The 22,214-nt window shown below is 37.6% G+C and overlaps 1 protein-coding gene across 2 annotated transcripts in view; it reads left to right on the top strand.

Moving 5' to 3' along the window:
* Nucleotides 1–22,214, top strand: part of SCFD1 (sec1 family domain containing 1) — a 134,221-nt gene that overhangs the window by 18,155 nt on the left and 93,852 nt on the right. For both annotated transcript variants that reach the window (XR_013827085.1, XM_079912934.1), the window contains exons 5-6: nt 16,444–16,566; nt 17,839–17,926. Coding sequence is in view for 1 of the 2 variants with exons in the window: in XM_079912934.1 (XP_079769060.1) it covers nt 16,444–16,566; nt 17,839–17,926 (211 nt within the window). In the remaining variant the exon portion in view is untranslated. The remainder of the gene's footprint in view (nt 1–16,443; nt 16,567–17,838; nt 17,927–22,214) is intronic.

The raw sequence follows: 22,214 nt of genomic DNA, 5'->3' as shown, positions 1-22,214 counted from the left end.
GGTAGGAGTTTGTTAATTAATTTATTTATTTTTGCTGTGTTGGGTCTTCGTTTCTGTGCGAGGGCTTTCTCTAGTTGTGGCAAGCGGGGACCACTCTTCATCGCGGTATACGGGGCCACTCTTCATCGCAGTGCATGGGCCTCTCACTATCGCGGCCTCTCTTGTTGCGGAGCACAGACTCCAGACGTGCAGGCTCAGTACTTGTGGCTCACAGGCCTAGTTGCTCCGCGGCATGTGGGATCCTCCCAGACCAGGGCTCGAACCCGTCTCCCCTGCATTAGCAGGCAGACTCTCAACCACTGTGCCCCCAGGGAAGCCCCTCCCAGCATCCTTTTTTGAAGAGACTGTTCTTTCCCCAATGAACAGTCTTGGCAGCCTTGTCAGAAATTAATTAAGAATAGATAAATTGGTTTATTTCTGGACTGTCAGTTCTTTTCCATTGATTTCTGTGTCTGTCCTTATGCCAGTACCACCCTGTCTTGCTTTGTGGCAAGTTTTTTATTTTTTTGTTTTTGTTTTTTTTAGTGTGAGAGAAGACAGATGGAAATAGAAAATCAGAGGTTAAGAAATAACCCTATACTCTTAAACTTGAATTGGAAATATCAGTATGAACTCATGATATATTATCTCCTTAAAAAAAAAAAAAAAGGATTTCCTTACTCTGCCCACTGAAAAAGCATAGAAACAGTGACTAACCCATTAGCAGTGCACGTGCTAGCACATAGACTGCTGTTGACCTGAGACAAAAACACTGCCAAATATTTCTCCAGCAAAGATGGGTTTATTCAGTATTAGCAGAGAATTGCAATTTGGGGTCTGCAACCATGCCAAACCACATGCAAGTCCCAGCATGGCAAAGGAAGGAGAACACTTATATAGAGAGGAAAAGGACTTGTCAAAACACCTGGCCAGTAAGATGGGTACTTCAGAGTTCTAGAGGAGTTCCCCAGGTAAGGATAACCTTTTCTAAAAAGACTTTAGCCACAAAAGAGGTAGTCTGTCTTCAAGGGAAGTCATCAGTCCAGTGTGAAAATATACAGACCATAACTAAAACAAAGAGCTCATGGCTTTGCATTGACTGAGTCCTTGCCAGGCAAGGAGTCTTTCTTCTTCCTGTTAGGTTCTATCATCAGAGGGTGTGAGAGCTCACCCTTCTGGTCTCCCAACTCTATTTAATTGAGATTTTTGTTTATTAATGTATTACATTTTCCTTTTTTTAAATTAAATTAATTTTTTATACAGCAGGTTCTTATTAGTTATGTATTTTATACATATTAGTTTATATATGTCAATCCCAATCTCCCAATTCATCCCACCAGCACCACCCCCCACCCCACCCCCACTTGCCCCGCTTGGTGTCCAAAAGTTCTCTACATCTGTGTCTCTTACTTCTGCCTTGCAAACCGAATCATCTGTACCATATTTCTAGATTCCACATATATGCGTTAATGTATGATATTTGTTTTTCTCTTTCTGGCTTACTTCACTCTATATGATGGTCTATAGGTCCATCCAAGTCTCTACAAATGACCCAATTTCGTTCCTTTTTATGGCTGAGTAATATTCCATTGTATATATGTACCACATCTGCTTTATCCATTCGTCTGTTAGTGGTCATTTAGGTTGCTTCCATGACCTGGGTATTGTAAATAGTGCTGCAGTGAACATTGGGGTGCATGTGTCTTTTTGAATTATGGTTTTATCTGAGTATATGCCCAGTAGTGGAATTGCTGGGTCATACGGTAATTCTGTTTTTAGTTTTTTAAGGCTGTTCTCTATAGGGGCTGTATCAGTTTACATTCCTGCCAACAGTGCAACAGAGTTCCCTTTTCTCCACACCCTCTCCAGCATTTGTTGTTTGTAGATTTTCTGATGATTCCCATTCTAACCGGTGTGAGGTGATACCTCATTGTAGTTTTGATTTGCACTTCTCTAATAATTAGTGATGTTGCACAGCTTTTCATGTGCCTGTGGCCATTTGTATGTCTTCTTTGGAGAATTGTCTATTTAGGTCTTCTGCCCATTTTTGGATTGGGTTGTTTGTTTTTTTCATATTGAGCTGCATGAGCTGTTTATATATTTCAGACATAATCCTTTGTCCATTGATTTGTTTGCAAATATTTTCTCCCATTCTGAGGGCTGTCTTTTTGTCTTATTTGTAGTTTCCTTTGCTGTGCAAAAGCTTTTAAGTTTCGTTATGTCCCATTTGTTTATTTTTGTTTTTATTTCTATTACTCTAGGAGGTGGGTAAAAAAGATCTTGCTGTGATTTATGTCAGAGAGTGTTCTTCCTATGTTTTCCTCTGAGAGTTTTAGAGTGTCCAGTCTTAATTTAGGTCTTTAATCCAGTTTGAGTTTATTTTTGTGTATGGTGTTAGGGAGTGTTCTAATTTCATTCTTTTACATGTAGCTGTCCAGTTTTCCCAGCACCGCTTATTGAAGAGACTGTCTTTTCTCCACTGTATATTCTTGCCTCCTTTATCACAGCTTAATTGACCATAGGTGCGTGGATTTATCTCTGGGCTTTCTATCCTGTTCCATTGATCTATATTTCTGTTTTTGTGCCAGTATCATACTGTCTTGATGACTGTAGCTTTGTAGTATAGTCTGAAGTCAGGGAGCCTGATTCCTCCAGCTATGTTTTTTTCCCTCATGATTGCATCGGCTATTCAGGGTCTTTTGTGTCTCCATACAAATTTTAACATTTTTTGTTCTAGTTCTGTAAAACATGCCATTGGTAATTTGATAGGGATTGCATTGAATCTGTAGATTGCTTTGGGTAATATAGTCATTTTCACAATGTTGATTCTTCCAATCCAAGAACATGGTATATCTGTCCATCTGTTTGTGTCATCTTTGATTTCTTTCATCAGTGTCTTATAGTTTTCTGAGTACAGGTCTTTTAGGTAGGTTTATTCCTAGGTATTTTATTCTTCTTGTTACAGTGGTGAATGGGATTGTTTCCTTAATTTCTCTTTCTGGTCTTTCGTTGTTAGTGTATAGCAATGCAAGAGATTTCTGTGCATTAATTTTGTATCCTGCAACTTTACCAAATTCACTGATTAACTCTAGTAGTTTTCTGGTGGCATCTTTAGGATTACCTATGTGTAGTGTCATGTCATCTGCAAACAGTGACAGTTTTACTCCTTCTTTTCCAATTTGTATTCCTTTTATTTCTTTTTCTTCTCTGATTGCCATGGCTAGGACTTCCAAAACTATGTTGAATAATGGCGGTGAGAGTGGACATCCTTGTCTATTTCCTGATCTTAGAGGAAATGCTTTCAGTTTTTCACCATTGAGAATGATGTTTGCTGTGGGTTTGTTGTATATGGCCTTTATTATGTTGAGGTAGGTTCCCTCTATGCTCACTTTCTGGAGAGTTTTTATCATAAATGGGTGTTGAATTTTGTCAAAAGCTTTTTCTGCATAAGTTGAGAGGATCACATGGTTTTTATTCTTCAGTTTGTTAATATGGTGTATCACATTGATTGATTTGCGTATGTTGAATCCTTGCATCCCTGGGCTAAATCCCACTTAATCATGGTGTATGATCCTTTTAATGTGTAGTTGGATTCTGTTTGCTAGTATTTTGTTGAGAATTTTTGCATCTATATTCATCACTGATATTGGTCTGTAATTTTCTTTTTTTGTGGTATCTTTGTCTGGTTTTGATATCAGGGTGATGATGGCCTTGTAGAATGAGTTTGGGAGTGTTCCTTCCTCTGCAACTTTTTGGAAGAGTTTGAGAAGGATAGGTGTTAGCTCTTCTCTAAATGTTTGATAGAATTCCCCTGTGAAGCCATCTGGTCCTGGACTTTAGTTTGTTGGAAGATTTTTAATCACAGTTTCAATTTCATTACTTGTGATTGGACTGTTCATGTTTTCTGTTTCTTCCTGGTTCAGTCTTGCAAGCCTTATACCTTTCTAAGAATTGGGCCATTTCTTCCAGGTTGTCCATTTTATTGGCATAGAGTTCCTTGTAGTAGTCTCTTATGATGCTTTGTATTTCTCCGGTGTCTGTTGTAACTTCTCCCTTTTCATTTCTAATTTTATTGATATGAGTCCTCTCCTTCTTTTTCTTGATGACTGGCTAAAGGTTATCAATTTTGTTTGTCTTCTCAAAGAACCAGCTTTTAGTTTTATTGTTCTTTGCTATTGTTTTCCTTGTTTCTGTTCCATTTATATCTGCTTTAATCTTTATGATTTCTTTCTTTCTACTAACTTTGGGTTTTGTTTGTTCTTCTTTCTCTAGTTCCTTTAGGTGTAAGGTTAGATTGTTTATTTGAGATTTTTCTTGTTTCTTGAGGTAGGATTGTATTGCTATAAACTTCCCTCTTAGAACTGCTCTTGCTACATCCCATAAGTTTTGGATCGTCATGTTTTCATTGTCATTTTTCTCTAGGTATTTTTGATTTCCTCTTTGATTTCTTTAGTGATCTCTTGGTTTTTTAGTAATGTACTGTTTAGCCTACATGTGTTTCTGATTTTTATGTGGTTTTTTCCCTTGTAATTTATTTCTAATCTCATAGCGTTGTGGTCAGAAAAGATGCTTGATATGATTTCAATTTTCTTAAATTTACTGAAGCTTGATTTGTGACCCAAGATGTGATCTATCTTGGAGAATGTTCCGTATGCACTTGAGAAGAAAGTGTAATCTGCTGTTTTCGGCTGGAATGTCCTACAGATATCAATTAAATCTATGTGGTCTATTGTGTTATTTAAAGCTTGTTTTTCCTTATTAATTTTCTGTCTGGGTGATCTGTTCATTGGTGTAAGTGAGGTGTTAAAGTCCCCCACTATTATTCTGTTACTGTTGATTTCCTCTTTTATAGCTGTTAGCAGTTGCCTTATGTATTGAGGTGCTCCTATGTTGGGTGCATACGTATTTCTAATTGTTATTTCTTCTTGATCCCTTGATCATTATGTAGTATCCTTCCTTGTCTTTTGTAACATTCTCTATTTTAAAGCTATTTTGTCTGATATGAGTATTGCTACTCCAGCTTTCTTTTGATTTCCATTTGCATGGAATATCTTTTTCAGTCCCCTCACTTTCAGTCTATATGTGTCGATAGGTCTGAAGTGGGTCTCTTGTACATAGCATATATATGGATCTTGTTTTTGATTCCATTCAGTGAGCCTGTGTCTTTTGGTTGGAGCATTTAATCTATTCACATTTAAGGTAATTATCGCTACGTATGTTCCTTTTACCACTTTCTTAATTGTTTTGGGTTTCTTTTTGTAGGTCCTTTTCTTCTCTTGTTTTTCCCACTCAGAGAAGTTCCTTTAGCATTTGCTGTAGAGCTGGTTTGTGGTGCTGAATTCTCTTACCTTTTGCTTGTCTGTAAAGCTTTTGATTTCTTCATCGAATCTGAATGCAATCCTTGCCGGTTAGAGTAATCTTGGTTGTAGATTTTTCCCTTTCATCACTTTAAATATATTGTGCCACTCCCTTCTGGCTTGTAGAGTTTCTGCTGAGAAATCAGCTCTTAACCTTATGGGAGTTCCCTTGTATGTTATTTGTCGTTTTTCCCTTGTTGCTTTCAATAATTTTTCTTTGTCTTTCATTTTTGTCAATTTCATTAGTATGTGTCTCAGAGTTTATCCTCCCTGGGACTCACTGTGCTTGGGTTTATCCTGCCTGGGACTCTCTGTGCTTCCTGGACTTGGGTGGCTCTTTTCTTTCCCATGTTAGGGAAGTTTTTGACTATAATCTCTTCAAATATTTTCTCAGGTCGTTTCTCTCTTTTCCTACTGGGACCCCTATAATGCGAATGTTGTTTCGTTTAATATTGTTCCAGAGGTCTCTTAGGCTGTCTTCATTTCTTTTCATTCTTTTTTCTTAATTGTATTCCGTGGCAGTGAATTCCACCATTCTGTCCTCCAGGTCACTTATCCGTTCTTCTGCCTCAGTTATTCTGCTATTGATTCCTTCTAGTGTAGTTTTCATTTCAGTTATTGTATTGTTCATCTCTGTTTGTTCTTTAATTCTTCTAGATCTTTGTTAAACATTTCTTGCATCTTCTCGATCTTTGCCTCCATTTTTTTCCGAGGTCCTGGATCATCTTCACTATCATTATTTTGAATTCTTTTTCTGGAAGTTTGCCTATCTCCACTTCATTTAGTTGTTTTTCTGGGGTTTTATCTTGTTCCTTCATCTGGTATATAGTGCTCTGCCTTTTCATCTTGTCTGTCTTTCTGTGAAAGTGGTTTTCATTCCGCAGGCTGCAGGATTGTAGTTCTTGCTTCTGCTGTCTGCCCTCTGGTGGATGTCGCCATCTAAGAGGCTTGTGTGAGTTTCCTGATGGGAGGAACTGGTGGTGGGTAGAGCTGGCTGTTGCTCTAGTGGGCAGAGCTCAGTAAAACTTTAATCTGCTTGACTGCAGATGGGTGGGGCTGGGTTCCCTCCCTGTTGGTTTTTTGGCCTGATGCAACCCAACACTGGAGCCTGCCTGGGCTCTTTGGTGGGGCTAATGGCAGACTCTGGGAGGGCTCATGCCAAGGAGTACTTCCCAGAACTTCTGCCAGTGTCCTTGTCCCCATGGTGAGCCACAGCCACCGCCCGCCTCTGCAGGAGACCCTCCAACACTAGCAGGTAGGTCTGGTTCAGTCTCCTCTGCGGTCACGGCTCCTTCCCCTGGGTCCCAGTGCGCACACTACTTTGTGTGTGCCCTCCAAGAGTGGAGTCTCTGTTTCCCCCAGTCCTGTTGAAGTCCTGCAGTACAATCCCACTAGCCTTCAAAGTCTGATTCTCTAGATATTCCTCCTCCTGTTGCCGGACCCCCAGGTTGGGAACCTGACATGGGGCTCAGAACCTTCACTCCAGTGGGTGGACTTCTGTGGTATAGGTGTTCTCCAGTCTCTGAGTCACCCACCCAGCAGGTATGGGATTTGATTTTACTGTGATTGTGCCCCTCCTACCGTTCCATTGTGGCTTCTCCTTTGTCTTTGGATGTGGGGTATCTTTTTTGGTGAGTTCCAGTGTCTTCCTATTGATGATTGTCCGCCATCTTAACAGTATTAAAGTTTCTGATCTGTGAGCATGGGATATCTTTCTATTTATTTCAGTCTTTTAATAATATTTTGTACTGTGCAGAATGTAAGTTTTACACTTCTTTTGCTAAATTTATTCCTTTGTATCTTTTTAATGCTATTGTGAATGGAATCGTTTTCTTAATTTCATTTTTAGGGTTACTCATTGCAAGTGTGTAGATACCCAGTTGACTTTTATGTATTGATCTTACATCCTGCAACATTGCTCAACTTCTTTTGAAATGTCTCCCGCATTCTTTGATCACTTCCTTACTTTTTTCCATAATAAGCTATTCCAGTCTCATCTTGTACTTTCTCTGTCTGAGTCCAAGGTTCAGCCATTTGTCTAAGGAGCGCTGGTTGCTTTTTGTGGAGAATGGTGTTTAGAAATCAGTGTCTGAGCATTAGGTACTCATTGCTGCTAGGATGTCACAGTTCTTGGGTCCTCTGAATGGACAGAACTAAGAAATACATGTATATCAATATTTATACCAATATTTAATGCTATAAATCTTCCTGCTTATCTCTCTATTTAGACAAAGATAGATAACCTCTGAAATTGTTTCAATTCAGAAATACAGGATTCATTCTAGCTTTTCCTTCTCCCTTTACAAATTTATAATTTCTTTCGCTGACAGTGAGAAACATGGCTCCCAACATCCTCAACATAATTACTTATTTATCAATTCTCAATTCCTTAACCAATCTCCCAGTCTTTGTTGAAACAATGCTCTGCTCAGCCACCTTCCTCACACAGGCTTCAGACCCCCAGTTTTTCACATTTCAGCATCTTTGAAATCATATGTATCTTAAAATTGATGGTGTGTTATAGAATTTTATTGGTAACATTCATTCTTCCTTAGTGCTACATAAAATAGCAGTGCCTGTTATAATGACATCATCTTAGATTTGAAGAAATATGCTTATTTAGATATCTATTTGCCTAGAGTCTAAGAAGCTAAGTAAATTTGATTTAAGAATTAACATAAGTTTAAATGACACTGTTTTTGGGTGATTGAGAAGGAATAGTTCTAGAATTTGTCATTTGAATTATAACGTGTCTGTGTACAGTGAAGGAAATATTTGTTGTATCATCACATGACTACAAACAGTATAAGGTAGTGTCTGCCCAATATAATAAGCATTTAAGCTATATAAGAGAGCCACTTCTGGATTTTTTTTTAACATCTTTATTGGAGTATACTTACTTTACAATGGTGTGTTAGTTTCTGCTTTATAACAAAGTGAATCAGTTATACATATACATATGTTCCCATATCTCTTCCCTCTTGCATCTCCCTCCCTCCCACCCTCCCTATCGCACCCCTCTAGGTGGTCACAAAGCACCGAGCTGATCTCCCTGTGCCATGCGGCTGCTTCCCACTAGCTATCTGTTTTACCTTTGGTAGTGTATGTATGTCCATGACACTCTCTCACTTTGTCACAGCTTACCCTTCCTCCTCCCCATATCCTCAAGTCCATTCTCTAGTAGGTCTGTGTCTTTGTTCCCGTCTTACCCCTAGGTTCTTCATAACCTTTTTTTTTTTCCCTTAGATTCCATATATATGTGTTAGCATACAGTATTTGTTTTTCTCTTTCTGACTTACTTCACTCTGTATGGCAGACTCTAGGTCCATCCACCTCACTACAAATAACTCAATTTCATTTCTTTTTTATGGGTGAGTAATATCCCATTGTATATATGTGCCACATCTTCTTTATCCATTCATCCGATGATGGACACTTAGGTTGCTTCCATCTCCTCGCTATTGTAAATAGAGCTGCAGTGAACATTTTGGTACATGACTCTTTTTGAATTATGGTTTTCTCAGGGTATATGCCCACTAGTGGGATTGCTGGGTCGTACGGTAGTTCTATTTGTAGTTTTTTAAAGAACCTCCATACTGTTCTCCATAGTGGCTGTATCAATTTACATTCCCACCAGCAGTGCAAGAGTGTTTGCTTTTCTCCAAAGTCTCTCCAGCATTTATTGTTTGTAGATTTTTTGATGATGGCCATTCTGACCGGTGAGATGATATCTCATTGTAGTTTTGATTTGCATTTCTCTAATGATTAATGATGTTGAGCATTCTTTCATGTGTTTGTTGGCAATCTGTATATCTTCTTTGGAGAAATGTCTATTTAGGTCTTCTGCCCATTTTTGGATTGGGTTGTTTTTTTCTTTTTTTGTTATTCAGCTGCATGAGCTGCTTGTAAATTTTGGAGATTAATTGTTTGTCACTTGCTTCATTTGAAAATATTTTCTCCCATTATGAGGGTTGTCTTTTGGCTAGTTCATGGTTTCCTTTGCTGTGCAAAAGCTTTTAAGGTTCATTAGGTCCCATTTGTTTATTTTTGTTTTTATTTGCATTTCTCTAGGAGGTAGGTCGAAAAGGATCTTGCTGTGATTTATGTTATAGAGTGTTCTGCCTATGTTTTCCTCTAAGAGTTTGATAGTTTCTGGCCTTACATTTAGACCTATAATCCATTTGGAGCTTATTTTTGTGTATGGTGTTAGGGAGTGTTCTAATCTCATACTTTTACATGTACCTGTCCAGTTTTCCCAGCACCACTTATTGAAGAGGCTGTCTTTTCTCCACTGTATATTCTTGCCTCCTTTATCAAAGATAAGGTGACCATATGTGCGTGGATTTATCTCTGTGCTTTCTATCCTGTTCCATAGATCTATATTTCTGTTTTTGTGCTGGTACCATACTGTCTTAATTACTGTAGCTTTGTAGTATAGTCTGAAGTCAGGGAGCCAGATTCCTCCAGCTCCGTTTTTTGTTCACAAGATTGCTTTGGCTATTTGGGTTCTTTTGTTTTTCCATACAAATTGTGAAATTTTTTGTTCTAGTTCTGTGAAAAATGCCAGTGGTAGTTTGATAGGGATTGCATTGAATCTGTAGATTGCTTTGGGTAGTAGAGTCATTTACACAATGTTAATTCTTCCAATCCAAGAACATGGTATATCTCTCCATCTATTTGTATCATCTTTAATTTCTTTCATCAGTGTCTTATAATTTTCTGCATACAGGTCTTTTGTCTCCTTAGGTAGGTTTATTCCTAGATATTTTATTCTTTTTGTTCAATGGTAAATGGGAGTGCTTTCTTAATTTCATTTTCAGATTTTTCATCATTAGTGTATAGGAATGCCAGAGATTTCTGTGCATGAATTTTGTATCCTGCTACTTCACCAAATTCATTGATTAGCTCTAGTAGTTTTCTGGTAGCATCTTTGGGATTCTCTATGTATAGTATCATGTCATCTGCAAACAGTGACAGCTTTACTTCTTCTTTTCCAATTTGGATTGCTTTTATTTCTTTTTCTTCTCTGATTGCTATGGCTAAAATTTCCAAAACTATGTTGAATAATAGTGGTGACAGTGGGCAACCTTGTCTTGTCCCTGATCGTAGTGGAAATGGTTTCAGTTTTTCACCATTGAGGACGATGTTGGCTGTGGGTTTGTCATATATGGCCTTTATTATGTTGAGGAAAGTTCCCTCTATGCCTACTTTCTGGAGGGTTTTTATCATAAATGGGTGTTGAATTTTGTCAAAAGCTTTCTCTGCATCTATTGAGATGATCATATGGTTTTTCTCCTTCAATTTGTTAATATGGTATATCACGTTGATTGATTTGCGTATATTGAAGAATCCTTGCATTTCTAGGATAAACCCCACTTGATCATGGTGTATGATCCTTTTAATGTGCTGTTGGATTCTGTTTGCTAGTATTTTGTTGAGGATTTTTGCGTCTGTGTTCATCAGTGATATTGGCCTGTAGTTTTCTTTCTTTGTGACATCTTTGGTTTTCGTATCAGGGTAATGGTGGCCTCATAGAATGAGTTTGGGAGTGTTCCTCCCTCTGCTATATTTTGGAAGAATTTGAGAAGGATAGGTGTTAGCTCCTCTCTAAATGTTTGATAGAATTTGCCTGTGAAGCCATCTGGTCCTGGACTTTTGTTTGTTGGAAGATTTTTAATCACAGTCTCAATTTTAGTGCTTGTGATTGGTCTGTTCATATTTTCTATTTCTTCCTGGTTCAGTCTTGGTAGGTTGTGCATTTCTAAGAATTTGTCCATTTCTTCCAAGTTGTCCATTTTATTGGCATAGGTTTGCTTGTAGTAATCTCTCATGATCTTTTGTATTTCTGCAGTGTCTGTTGTTACTCCTCCTTTTTAATTTCTAATTCTATTGATTTGCGTCTTCTCCCTTTTTTGCTTGATGAGTCTGGCTAATGGTTTATCAATTCTGTTTATCTTTTCAAAGAACCAGCTTTTAGTTTTATTGATCTTTGCTATCGTTTCCTTCATTTCTTTTCATTTATTTCTGATCTGAATTTTATTATTTGTTTCCTTCTGCTAACTTTGGGGTTTCTTTCTTCTTCTTTCTCTAATTGCTTTAGGTGCAAGGTTAGGTTGTTTATTTGAGATGTTTCCTGTTTCTTAGGGTAGGATTGTATTGCTATAAACTTACCTCTTAGAACTGCTTTTCCTGCATCCTGCAGGAATGGGTCGTCGTGTATCCACTGTCATTTGTTTCTAGGTATGTTTTGTTTTGTTTTGTTTTGTTTTTTGCAATACGCGGGCCTCTCACTGTTGTGGCCTCTCTCGTTGCGGAGCACAGGCTCCGGAGGTACAGGCTTAGTGGCCATGGCTCATAGGCCCAGCCGCTCCGCGGCATGTGGGATCTTCCCAGACCAGGGCACAAATCCGTGTCCCCTGCATTGGCAGGCGGACTCTCAACCCCTGTGCTACCAGGGCAGCCCTGTTTCTAGGTATTTTTTTGATTTCCTCTTTGATTTCTTCAGTGATCACTTTGTTATTAAGTAATGTATTGTTTAGCCTCCATGTTTTTGTATTTTTTAAAGATCTTCTCCTGTAATTGATATCTAGTCTCATAGTGTTGTTGTGGAAAAGACACTTGATACAATTTCAATTTTCTTAAATTTACCAAGGCTTGATTTGTGACCCAAGATATGATCTATCCTGGAGAATGTTCCATGAGCACTTGAGAAAAATGTGTATTCTGTTGTTTTTGGATGGCATGTCCTATAAATGTCAATAAAGTTCATCTTGTTTAATGTATCATTTAAAGCTTGTGTTTCCTTATTTATTTTCATTTTGGATGATCTGTCCATTGGTGAAAGCAGGGTGTTAAAAGTCCCCTACTATGAATATGTTTCTGTTGATTTCCCGTTTTATGGCTGTTAGTATTTTTTTTTTTAACATCTTTATTGGGGTATAATTGCTTTACAATGGTGTGTTAGTTTCTGCTTTATAACAAAGTGAGTCAGTTATACATATACATATGTTCCCATATCTCTTCCCTCTTGCGTCTCCCTCCCTCCCACCCTCCCTATCCCACCCCTCCAGGCTGTCACAAAGCACCAAGCCAATATCCCTGTGCCATGCGTCTGCTTCCCACTAGCTATCTACCTTACTACGTTTGTTAGTGTGTATATGTCCATGACTCTCTCTCGCCCTGTCACAGCTCACCCTTCCCCCTCCCCATAACCTCAAGTCCGTTCTCTAGGAGGTCTGCATCTTTATTCCTGCCTTACCCCTAGGTTCTTCATGACATTTTTTTTTCTTAAATTCCATATATATGTGTTAGCATACGGTATTTGTCTTTTTCTTTCTGACTTACTTCACTCTGTATGACAGACTCTAGGTCTATCCACCTCATTACAAATAGCTCAATTTCGTTTCTTTTTATGGCTGAGTAATATTCCATTGTATATATGTGGCTGTTAGTATTTGCCTTATGTATTGAGGTGTTCCTATGTTGGGTGCATAAATATTTACAATTGTTATATCTTCTTCTTGGATCGATCCCTTGATCATTATGTAGTGTCCTTCTTTGTCTCTTGTAATAGTCTTTATTTTAAAGTCTATTTTGTTTGGTATGAGAATTGCTACTCCTGCTTTCTTTTGATTTCCATTTGCTTGGAGTATCTTTTTCCATCCCCTCACTTTCAGTCTGTGTGTGTCCCTACGTCTGAAGTGGGTCTCTTGTAGACAGCATATATATATGGGTCTTGTTTTTGTATCCATTCAGCCAGTCTGTGTCTTTTGGTGGGAGCATTTTATCCATTTACATTTAAGGTAATTATTGATATATATGTTCCTATTCCCATTTTCTTAATTGTTTTGGGTTTGTTATTGTAGGTCTTTTCCTTCTCTTGTGTTTCTTGCCTAGAGGAGTTCCTTTAGCATTTGTTGTAAAGCTGGTTTGGTGGTGCTGAACTCTCTCAGCTTTTGATTGTCTGTAAAGATTTTAATTTCTCCATCAAATCTGAATGAGATCCTTGGTGGGTAGAGTAATCTTGGTTGTAGGTTTTTTTCCTTCATCACTTTAAATATGTCCTGCCACTCCCTTCTGGCTTGTAGAGTTTCTGCTGATAGATCAGCTGTTAACCTTATGGGTATTCCCTTGTGTGTTATTTTTCCCTTGCTTCTTTTAATATGTTTTCTTTGTATTTAATTTTTGACAGTTTGATTAATATGTGTCTTGGTGTGTTTCTCCTTAGATTTATCCTGTATGGGACTCTCTGTGCTTCCTGGACTTGATTAACTATTTCCTTTCCCATATTAGGGAAGGTTTCAACTATAATCTCTTCAAATATTTTCTCAGTCCCTTTCTTTTTCTCTTCTTCTTCTGAGACCCCTATAATTCGAATGTTGGTGCATTTAATGTTGTCCCAGAGGTCTCTGAGACTGTCCTCAGTTCTTTTCATTCTTTTTTCTTTATTCTGCTCTGCAGTAGTTATTTCCACTATTTTATCTTCCAGGTCAGTTATCTGTTCTTCTGCCTCAGTTTTTCTGCTATTGATCCCTTCTAGAGTATTTTTAATTTCATTTATTGTGTTGTTCATCGTTGCTTGTTTCCTCTTTAGTTCTTCTAGGTCCTTGTTAAATGTTTTTTTGCATTTTCTCTATTCTATTTCCAAGATTTTGGATCATCTTTACTATCATTATTCTGTATTCTTTTTCAGGTAGACTGCCTAGTTCCTCTTCATTTGTTAGGTCTGGTGGGTTTTTATCTTGCTCCTTCATGTGCTGTGTGTTTTTCTGTCTTCTCATTTTGCTTATCTTACTGTGTTTGGGATCTCCTTTTTGCAGGCTGCAGGTTCGTCGTTCCCGTTGTTTTTGGTGTCTGTCCCCAGTGTCTAAAGTTGGTTCAGTGGGTTGTGTAGGCTTCCTGGTGGAGGGGACTAGTGCCTGTGTTCTGGTGGATGAGGCTGGATCTTGTCTTTCTGGTGGGGAGGTCCATGTCTGGTGGTGTCTTTTGGGGTGTCTGTAACCTTATTTTGATTTTAGGCAGCCTGTCTGCTAATGGGTGGGGTTGTGTTCCTGTCTTGCTAGTTGTTTGGCATAGGGTGTCCAGCACTGTAGCTTGCTGGTCATTGAGTGAAGCTGGGTGTTGGTGTTGAGATGGAGATCTCTGGGAGATTTTTGCCATTTTATATTACATGGAGCTGGGAGGTCTCTTGTGGACCAGTGTCCTGAAGTTGGGTCTCCCACCTCAGAGGTGCAGCACTGACTCCTGGCTGCAGCACCAAAAGCCTTTCATCCACACAGCTCAGAATAAGAGGGAGAAAAAGTAGAAAGAAAGAAAGGAAGGGAGGGAGGGAGGGAGGGAGGGAGGAAGGAGATAAAATAAGATAAAGTAAGATAAAATAAAGTTATTAAAATAAGAAATAATTAAGAAAAAAATTTTCCTTTTAAGTAGAAAAACAAAACAAAAACAACAAAAAGGACAGATAGAACCCTAGGACAAATGGTGAAAGCAAAGCTATACAGACAGAATCTCACACAGACACATATACATTCAGAAAAAGAGGAAAAGGGGAAAAAATAATATATCTTGCTCTCAAAGTCCACCGCCTCAATTTGGGATGATTCGTTGTCTATTCAGGCATTCCACAGATGCAGGGTACATCAAGTTGATTGTGGAGATTTAATCCGCTGCTCCTGAGTCTGCTGGGAGAAATTTCCCTTTCTCTTCTTTGTTCGCACAGCTCCCGGGGTTCAAATTTGGATTTGGCCCCGCCTCTGTGTGTAGGTCACCGGAGGGCGTCTGTTCTTAGCTGAGACAGGACAAGGTTAAAGGAGCCACTGATTCAGGGGCTCTGGCTCACTCAGGCCGGTGGGAGGGAGGGGCACGGTGTGCGGGGCGAGCCTGTGGCGGCAGAGGCCAGCATGACGTTGCAGCAGCCTGAGGCGTGCCATGTGTTCTCCCGGGAAGTTGTCCCTGGATTCCGGGACCCTGGCAGTGGTAGGCTGCACAGGCTCCTGGGAAGGGAGGTGTGGATAGTGACCTGTGCTCGCACACAGGCTTCTTGGTGGCGGCAGTAGCGGCCTTAGCGTCTCATGCCCGTCTCTGGGGTCTGTGCTGATAGCCACAGCTCGAGCCCGTCTCTGGAGCTCCTTTAAGCGGCGCTCTTAATCCCCTCTCCTCGTGCACCAGGAAACAAAGAGGGAAGAAAATGTCTCTTGCCTCTTCGGCAGGTTCCGACTTTTTCCCCGGACTCCCTCCCGCTAGCTGTGGTGCACTAACCCCTTCAGGCTGTGGTCACACCGCCAGTCCTCTCCCTGCGATCCCACCAAAGCCGAGCCTCAGCTCCCAGCCCCGCCCACCCCGGCGGGTGAGCAGACAAGCCTCTCGGGCTGGTGAGTGCTGGTCGGCACCGATCCTCTGGGCGGGAATCTCTCCGCTTTGCCCTCCGCACGCCTGTTGCTGTGCTCTCCTCCGCGGCTCCGAAGCTTCCCCCCTCCGCCACCCGCAGTCTCCGCCCGCGGAGGGGCTTCCTAGTGTGTGGAAACCCTTCCTTCTTCACAGCTCTCTCCCACTGGTGCAGGTCCCGTCCCTATTCCTTTGTCTGTGTTTATTCTTTTTTTCTTTTGCCCTATCCAGGTACGTGGGGAGTTTCTTGCCTTTTGGGAGGTCTGAGGTCTTCTGCCAGCGTTCAGTGGTTGTTCTGTAGGAGTTGTTCCACGTGTAGATGTATTTCTGATGTGTCTGTGGGGAGGAAGGTGATCTCCGCGTCTTACTCTTCCGCCATCTTTCCCCTCTCCTGGATTTTTTTAAGAAGTATGCTAATATACAAGTATGCTAATTCAAAGCAGTTTTGTACACTACTGTAATTAATAGGATTTTATTGATAATATAATTATAGTATCATAACTTTAATTATTAAAATACATGTCAATTATATCTGGTAACCAAGTAACCAGTACCTCTTCATAACTTTATTCTCCTGGGATACTTTTTTGTATCATTTGTATAACCTGTCTTTTAAATATGCATATTATCCTCTAAAACCTTGCTCTATTGCATCTAAAAGATTTGCATTGGTCATTATCCTTTATACTATCCTATAAGAATGAAGTATTCATTGTATTCATAGGATCTTCGAAATCAACTCTATGAATCATATTATTTAAATTTTATTTCTGCTATTTCAAGAAGTAAACTGGAAGATATTGCAAATGCAGCATTAGCAGCTAGTGCAGTAACACAAGTAGCCAAGGTAAGAGGTTTTGGTTGGCTGATAACATTTTGTTAAATGTAAAATTCAGTAATATTCTGAAATCTATAAATAGACATTGGTGTCTAATTTACAAAGGACTGGAACAACCTAAGAAATATTTAGACCCAATACTTCTAGAAAGAGTTCTGATAGTGTAAATTATATTCAACTTGGACTAGGCAAAATAAACCAAACTAAAGGAACTTATTACTCAGTTAATTTGAAAGACAAAAATAAGAAGCTGAATCAATTTTTGTTTTGGGCTGGGATTTGTATAATTTTTTTAGCTCAGCTTAGAAATAGTTTGACAGTTGTATTGTCATAAATTATTCCCAGAATATTTTGGCATTGTTTTATCAGTGATCACTATAGTCACCATACTATCTTCAGATATTTTTTTAGTTAGGAGAGAGAATCCAAGGGGGCTATATTGCATATTCTAAGAAAGAAGGCCAGCAATTCTATATCATAGTCACTTTTAGTCATGTTTGGCTTAATTATAAATAAATCTATAAAATATATTCTTGGTTGTAGCCCTGTTTTGCCCTTTGTTTCTTGAATTTGGACAAGATATAACTGAAAATTCTACAGAATGATATAGGGCGAATAAAAGACTAAACAACCATGCATTTAATTCCCATTCTTTCATTCTAATAGATTTTTCATTCTTAGATTTAGATAGTCCACTACTACTTCTGATTAGTTTTTAAGGCTTACGTCTTATTCTTTCTCTTCCAAAATTTATCATTAGTTTTACATGAAATAATATGAACAGTTTTCGATTTAACTACGTTTAACGTATCTCAGATAGTCTTCTTCATTTTTCTCCTGATTTACACTTCTAAAGAACTAGTGTAACTTTTCCCCACCTATAAATATAGTTCACAGTGTAAAAACAGTTACTATGACTTTCTTAGAGAAGTATGATTAAAATGAATATAAAAATTAAAATTGTGGTTTTTCTTCATATTTGATATCCATTCCCATCCCAACCACAATTTATTTTAAAATTTTATATGTTCTTAAATTTTGTTTTCTGAAACTGTTACTCTCCTTGATAATTTATTGCCCAGAGTCTTGTTTTTTTTTATTGCTTTTTTATGTTACTTTCTCATTTTTGTCCAATTTGACAATCTACATGCTACATGGTATAACTTTTAGTTATTGAATATAATTATAATTTTATTCATTTTATCATTAGTAGATTAAATCAAACTAAAAGTGCATTCAATATTGTAAAATTGATTTGAAAACCTTTTCTTTTGTTTCTAGGTTTTCGATCAGTATCTCAATTTTATTACTTTGGAAGATGATATGTTTGTATTATGTAATCAAAATAAGGAGCTTGTTTCATATCGTGGTATGTAAAAATAGGAATTTTATAATTCATTGTTAACAAAATGAACAGTGTACTGTAGAAAAACAATAGTAAACATGTTTAGTGCACTCCAGAACCAGCTTTGTTTACAGCCCATAAAGAAAACAAGTCTCAGACTTGAGTTCTGTCACATGTAGACAACACTTACTAAATCTGTTTTGTAAGCTCAATGAAGGACCAATTATCTGACCTTTTAGTTACCCCACAGCAACTTGCACGAGTGGTTCACTCATGGTGTGTAAGACAGTATTTTAGTAGTAAGATTCAGTTAATCTTTTAGTACTTTGATCCTTGGACAAGAACAAGTTTACTTTACTTCTCTGTGCTTTAGTTTCCAAATCTGTAAAACGGGAATAATAATACTATCTACCTCAGAGTTTTTAATGGGAGTTAAATGCATTCGTGTATGTAAAATGCTTGGAAAAGTTACTGGCATATCATAAGCACTCAGAAACGGTTGGTTAATGTTGCTATTTGTCAAGATCAGACAACAACAAAGAGTCAGCAGCTACTAATGTCCTATTATGGAATGAAGTATTGATATAAGTACCATTCTCAAATATAGGTTGTTAGACACCCTTGATTCTTACACCCTGTTCATGCAGTGGTAGGTTTGAGTATTGGTATTTGATCAAATGCTATCTAACCACCTCTGAAGTTTGTATTCCTAGCTTTGATAAACTGACCATTCCTTGGATGTAGATTAAACTTAACAGATGCACACGCATACACACAGTTAACAGACACATATGCATACACACACACACATGCACACAGGAACATGGACACCCACACCATGTTTTATTGTCTATGCTGATTCTTTTTCTTTGTAAAAACACTTAACATGAGATCTACTCTCTTAACATTTTTAAGTATATAATACAGTATTGTTGATTTAGGTACAATGTTGTATGGCAGATCTCTAGAACTTATTCATCTTGCCTAACTGAAACTTTGTGCCCATTGATTAGTTATGTCAAATATTTTAAATAAAATTGCAGACTACAAAAGATGTAATTAGCCAATTCATAGAAATAATTATTAATTTGATACCTAAGTATTGAGATGTTTGGGAATGACTAGAGTTTCAGAGGTTCTAAAGTAGGGGCCTCCCATGGGGGCATTTGGAAATGTGTAAGGACATTTTTGATTGTCACAATTAGCACTAGCAGTTAGTGAGCAGGGACTAGGGATGCTAAATCTTCTGCAGTGTGTAAACCATACTCACATAGAAAATCGTTCTGCTCAAAATACTAGTGGTATTCTATCATAACACACTGGACCAGGTGGTAAGCTCCCAAGAGAAGAGAGCATGAATCTTTTGGTTTCACTGAGCTCCATAGTATGCCTTCTTGCTGAAATTAAGCAACATCTCTAAATGGGTGTAAGTATTTGCTGAATTGCCCATGTAAGAGATTTTTGACAGTACTGTAGTTATTTACAGAAGTCTGTTTACATTTAATTGACCTTTAACTTAATTAGCTACTTAAGATACATGTTTAAAACCTAGTTTCCCTTAAGCCTTTAAACTAAACTTGTAAATTTTATTTTTAAGTCTGTTTATTTGAAAACAAGCACCTTTACTTTTTCTTTTATTAACTCAGATTGAACTGACTAAATTATAATCAGTCTCATTTAACAAACTTAGTCAACAAACTTAGTTTGTTAAATTTCCTTAAACAGTTTAAGTTGCGTTTATAAGTTCAACCTATTCATTTTTTAATTATTTGTTTTTTAATTGATGTATAGTCAATGTACAATATTATGTAAGTTACAGGTGTATAATATAGTGATTCACAGTTTTTAAAGGTTATATTCCATTTATAGTTATTATAAAATATTGGCTGTATTCCCTATGCTGTACAATGTATTCTTGTAGCTTATTTTATACATAATAATTTGCACCTCTTAATCCCTACCCCTAGGTTGTCCCCTCTTCCCTCTCCCCACTGGTAACCACTTATTTGTTATCTATAGCTGTGAGTCTGCTTCTATTCTGTTACATTCACTAGTTTGTTGCATTTTTTAGATTCCACTTATAAGTGATACCATGCAGTATTTGTCTTTCTGTCTGACTTATTTCACTTAACATAATACTCTGCAAGTCCATCCATGTTGCTGCAAACAGCAAAATTTCATGATTTTTTATGGCTGAGTAGTTTTAAGTACTTCAAATACCAGACCAGGCAACTTTATAAATCTAACAAACAAAATCTGCCCAAATATTTAAATAATTATTAAAAATAATTAAATTTATAGGGAATCTAAATTCATTAAACATTCAAGTGTTTATAAATTTGTTTTCTTATATCTCTCAACTTAAAAATCACAAGTCTGAAATTAATAATTATTGAATTAAAAGTATAAATTTAATTTATTAATTTTAAAGTATAATCACATGCTTAATCGCCCAGATTCTCAATAGTATAATTATAGTATAATAATAGTAGTAGATTGCCCTATACACATTTTACAATATAAGCTCATTTACTCCTCAGAATAACTTAATGAAGTAGGAATTAATATTATTTCTGTTTTCTAGATGAAAAAACTGAGGCACAGATACTAAGTAACTTGATAAGGAAATGGCAAAACCAGGTTACTAAATCCAGGCACTCACTCCAGAGTTAGTGCTCTTAATTATTATGTAATTATGTGGCAAATCCTCTCAAACATTGCAAGTGCTTTAATTAATAATCTTAAACAGATTATTCAAAACATAAATCAACCATATTGATACCATGGATTCAATTTTTATCACCTGTTTTCCACGGATTGGGAATTTATCCAATAAAGGACGCGGAGGTGTCACCTTAGTTAGACTTATGCTAATGTCTCAGACAAACCAAGTTGTTTTTGAAAGTGAGTTGAAGTTAGTGATGGACAGTGTTTTGACTGTTGAGGTCAGTGTTTCAGAGGTGTGGGACTGAAGGGTATGGACCTGGAGGGTGGAGGCTTCGTATAGATTTTACCTGAACCAGTGATTGGCAGAATGAGCTGAGTATTTCACTGGATTGGTATCCCCTGAATTTACATAATTCACGTTGTATCCTTATGCCATTTCTGTCATCTGATTTGGATAGATGGCAGTCTGAAGTACTGAATAGCAGCACGTTTCCTCATCCAGATTATGGTTAAAGTCTTTGTTATTTTTATGTTCTCTGCATGTACCATACTTTCTTTGAACACTCTGTTGTATCCAGTTGGATTCTGATTTCCTCTTATGCTGATCACAAGTTGTATTGAATTTTATATTTGTTTTCACATTCAAGATGCTAGGAAATTAAACATATTATATAGATAATATTTTAGTCCAGCCAGTCTTTTAACAAATAGTTACTGGGCATCTATTTGTCAGACACTGAGCCTAGGTACTCTGAGAGATAGGAAGATGAATAAGGCAAGATCTTTGTCAAGAAAAGTCTTCACACCAATGTTTCTTAAAGTGTAGCCCCAACAACCTGTTTTTCAAATGTGGAAGCCATCGTGTAGTAGAGCAGCCAGGATAGCAAAGTCACTGGTTGTCAACCTAGTGAGTAGGCTTGCCACCTCTCCATTTATTCTTCCCTCCTGGCTAGGGACCATTATTACTCTTACCTTTTAAAAACATTTGACGTGTTGGTTCTTAAAGTTCCAGGAAAGAAATGGGACAGAAAAGAAAAAAATGTGTAGCCCCAAGTATCACCTGAGGTGTTTGTCAGAATTGCAGATTACCTAGAATTATCCCAAATCTATTGAATTGAGTCCCTGAGGGAAAGGGCTAATAGTCTTTCATTTTTAATAGCTTCCAGAGAAACTTCTTTCTCTTCTCTCCTATTCTTAGAATGAGTCTTCTGTCCACTGGAGTTTGAGAACCACTTAAGCACAGTCTAGTAGATCAGAAAAGAAATTTATATGATTTGTTATAATACAAAGAAAATGTATGTGATGTTGGTCTTGCCGTAATTGATTTATTGATACATTGTCCTTTTCTGGCAGTATTTGGATAGTAAGATCAGTAGTTTCTTGAGGCCATTTAATGTTTGTGAATAAAATTATGGAAGTCGATATTTCCTATTTGCGCTGGCAAAAATTTTGTATAATTTATGTGGTGGGTTTTTTCTTATTATTACTGCTCTAATATTGATACTACTCATTACTACTACTGATATTGAGGTGGTATTTTTTTTGAAGTATAATTTTTGTGGATACTTGTTCACTTAAAATTTAAAGCATAAAAAATTTTACTTCTTTAACTATTACAAGTATTATCAAACTGAATATTGATAGG

Source organism: Stenella coeruleoalba (assembly GCF_951394435.1).
Source record: "Stenella coeruleoalba genome assembly, chromosome: 2".
In the NCBI taxonomy this organism is placed as follows: Eukaryota; Metazoa; Chordata; class Mammalia; order Artiodactyla; family Delphinidae; genus Stenella; species Stenella coeruleoalba.
The sequence above is the reverse complement of the archived record's forward strand: the minus strand, read 5'-3'. Positions and strand labels throughout refer to the sequence as shown.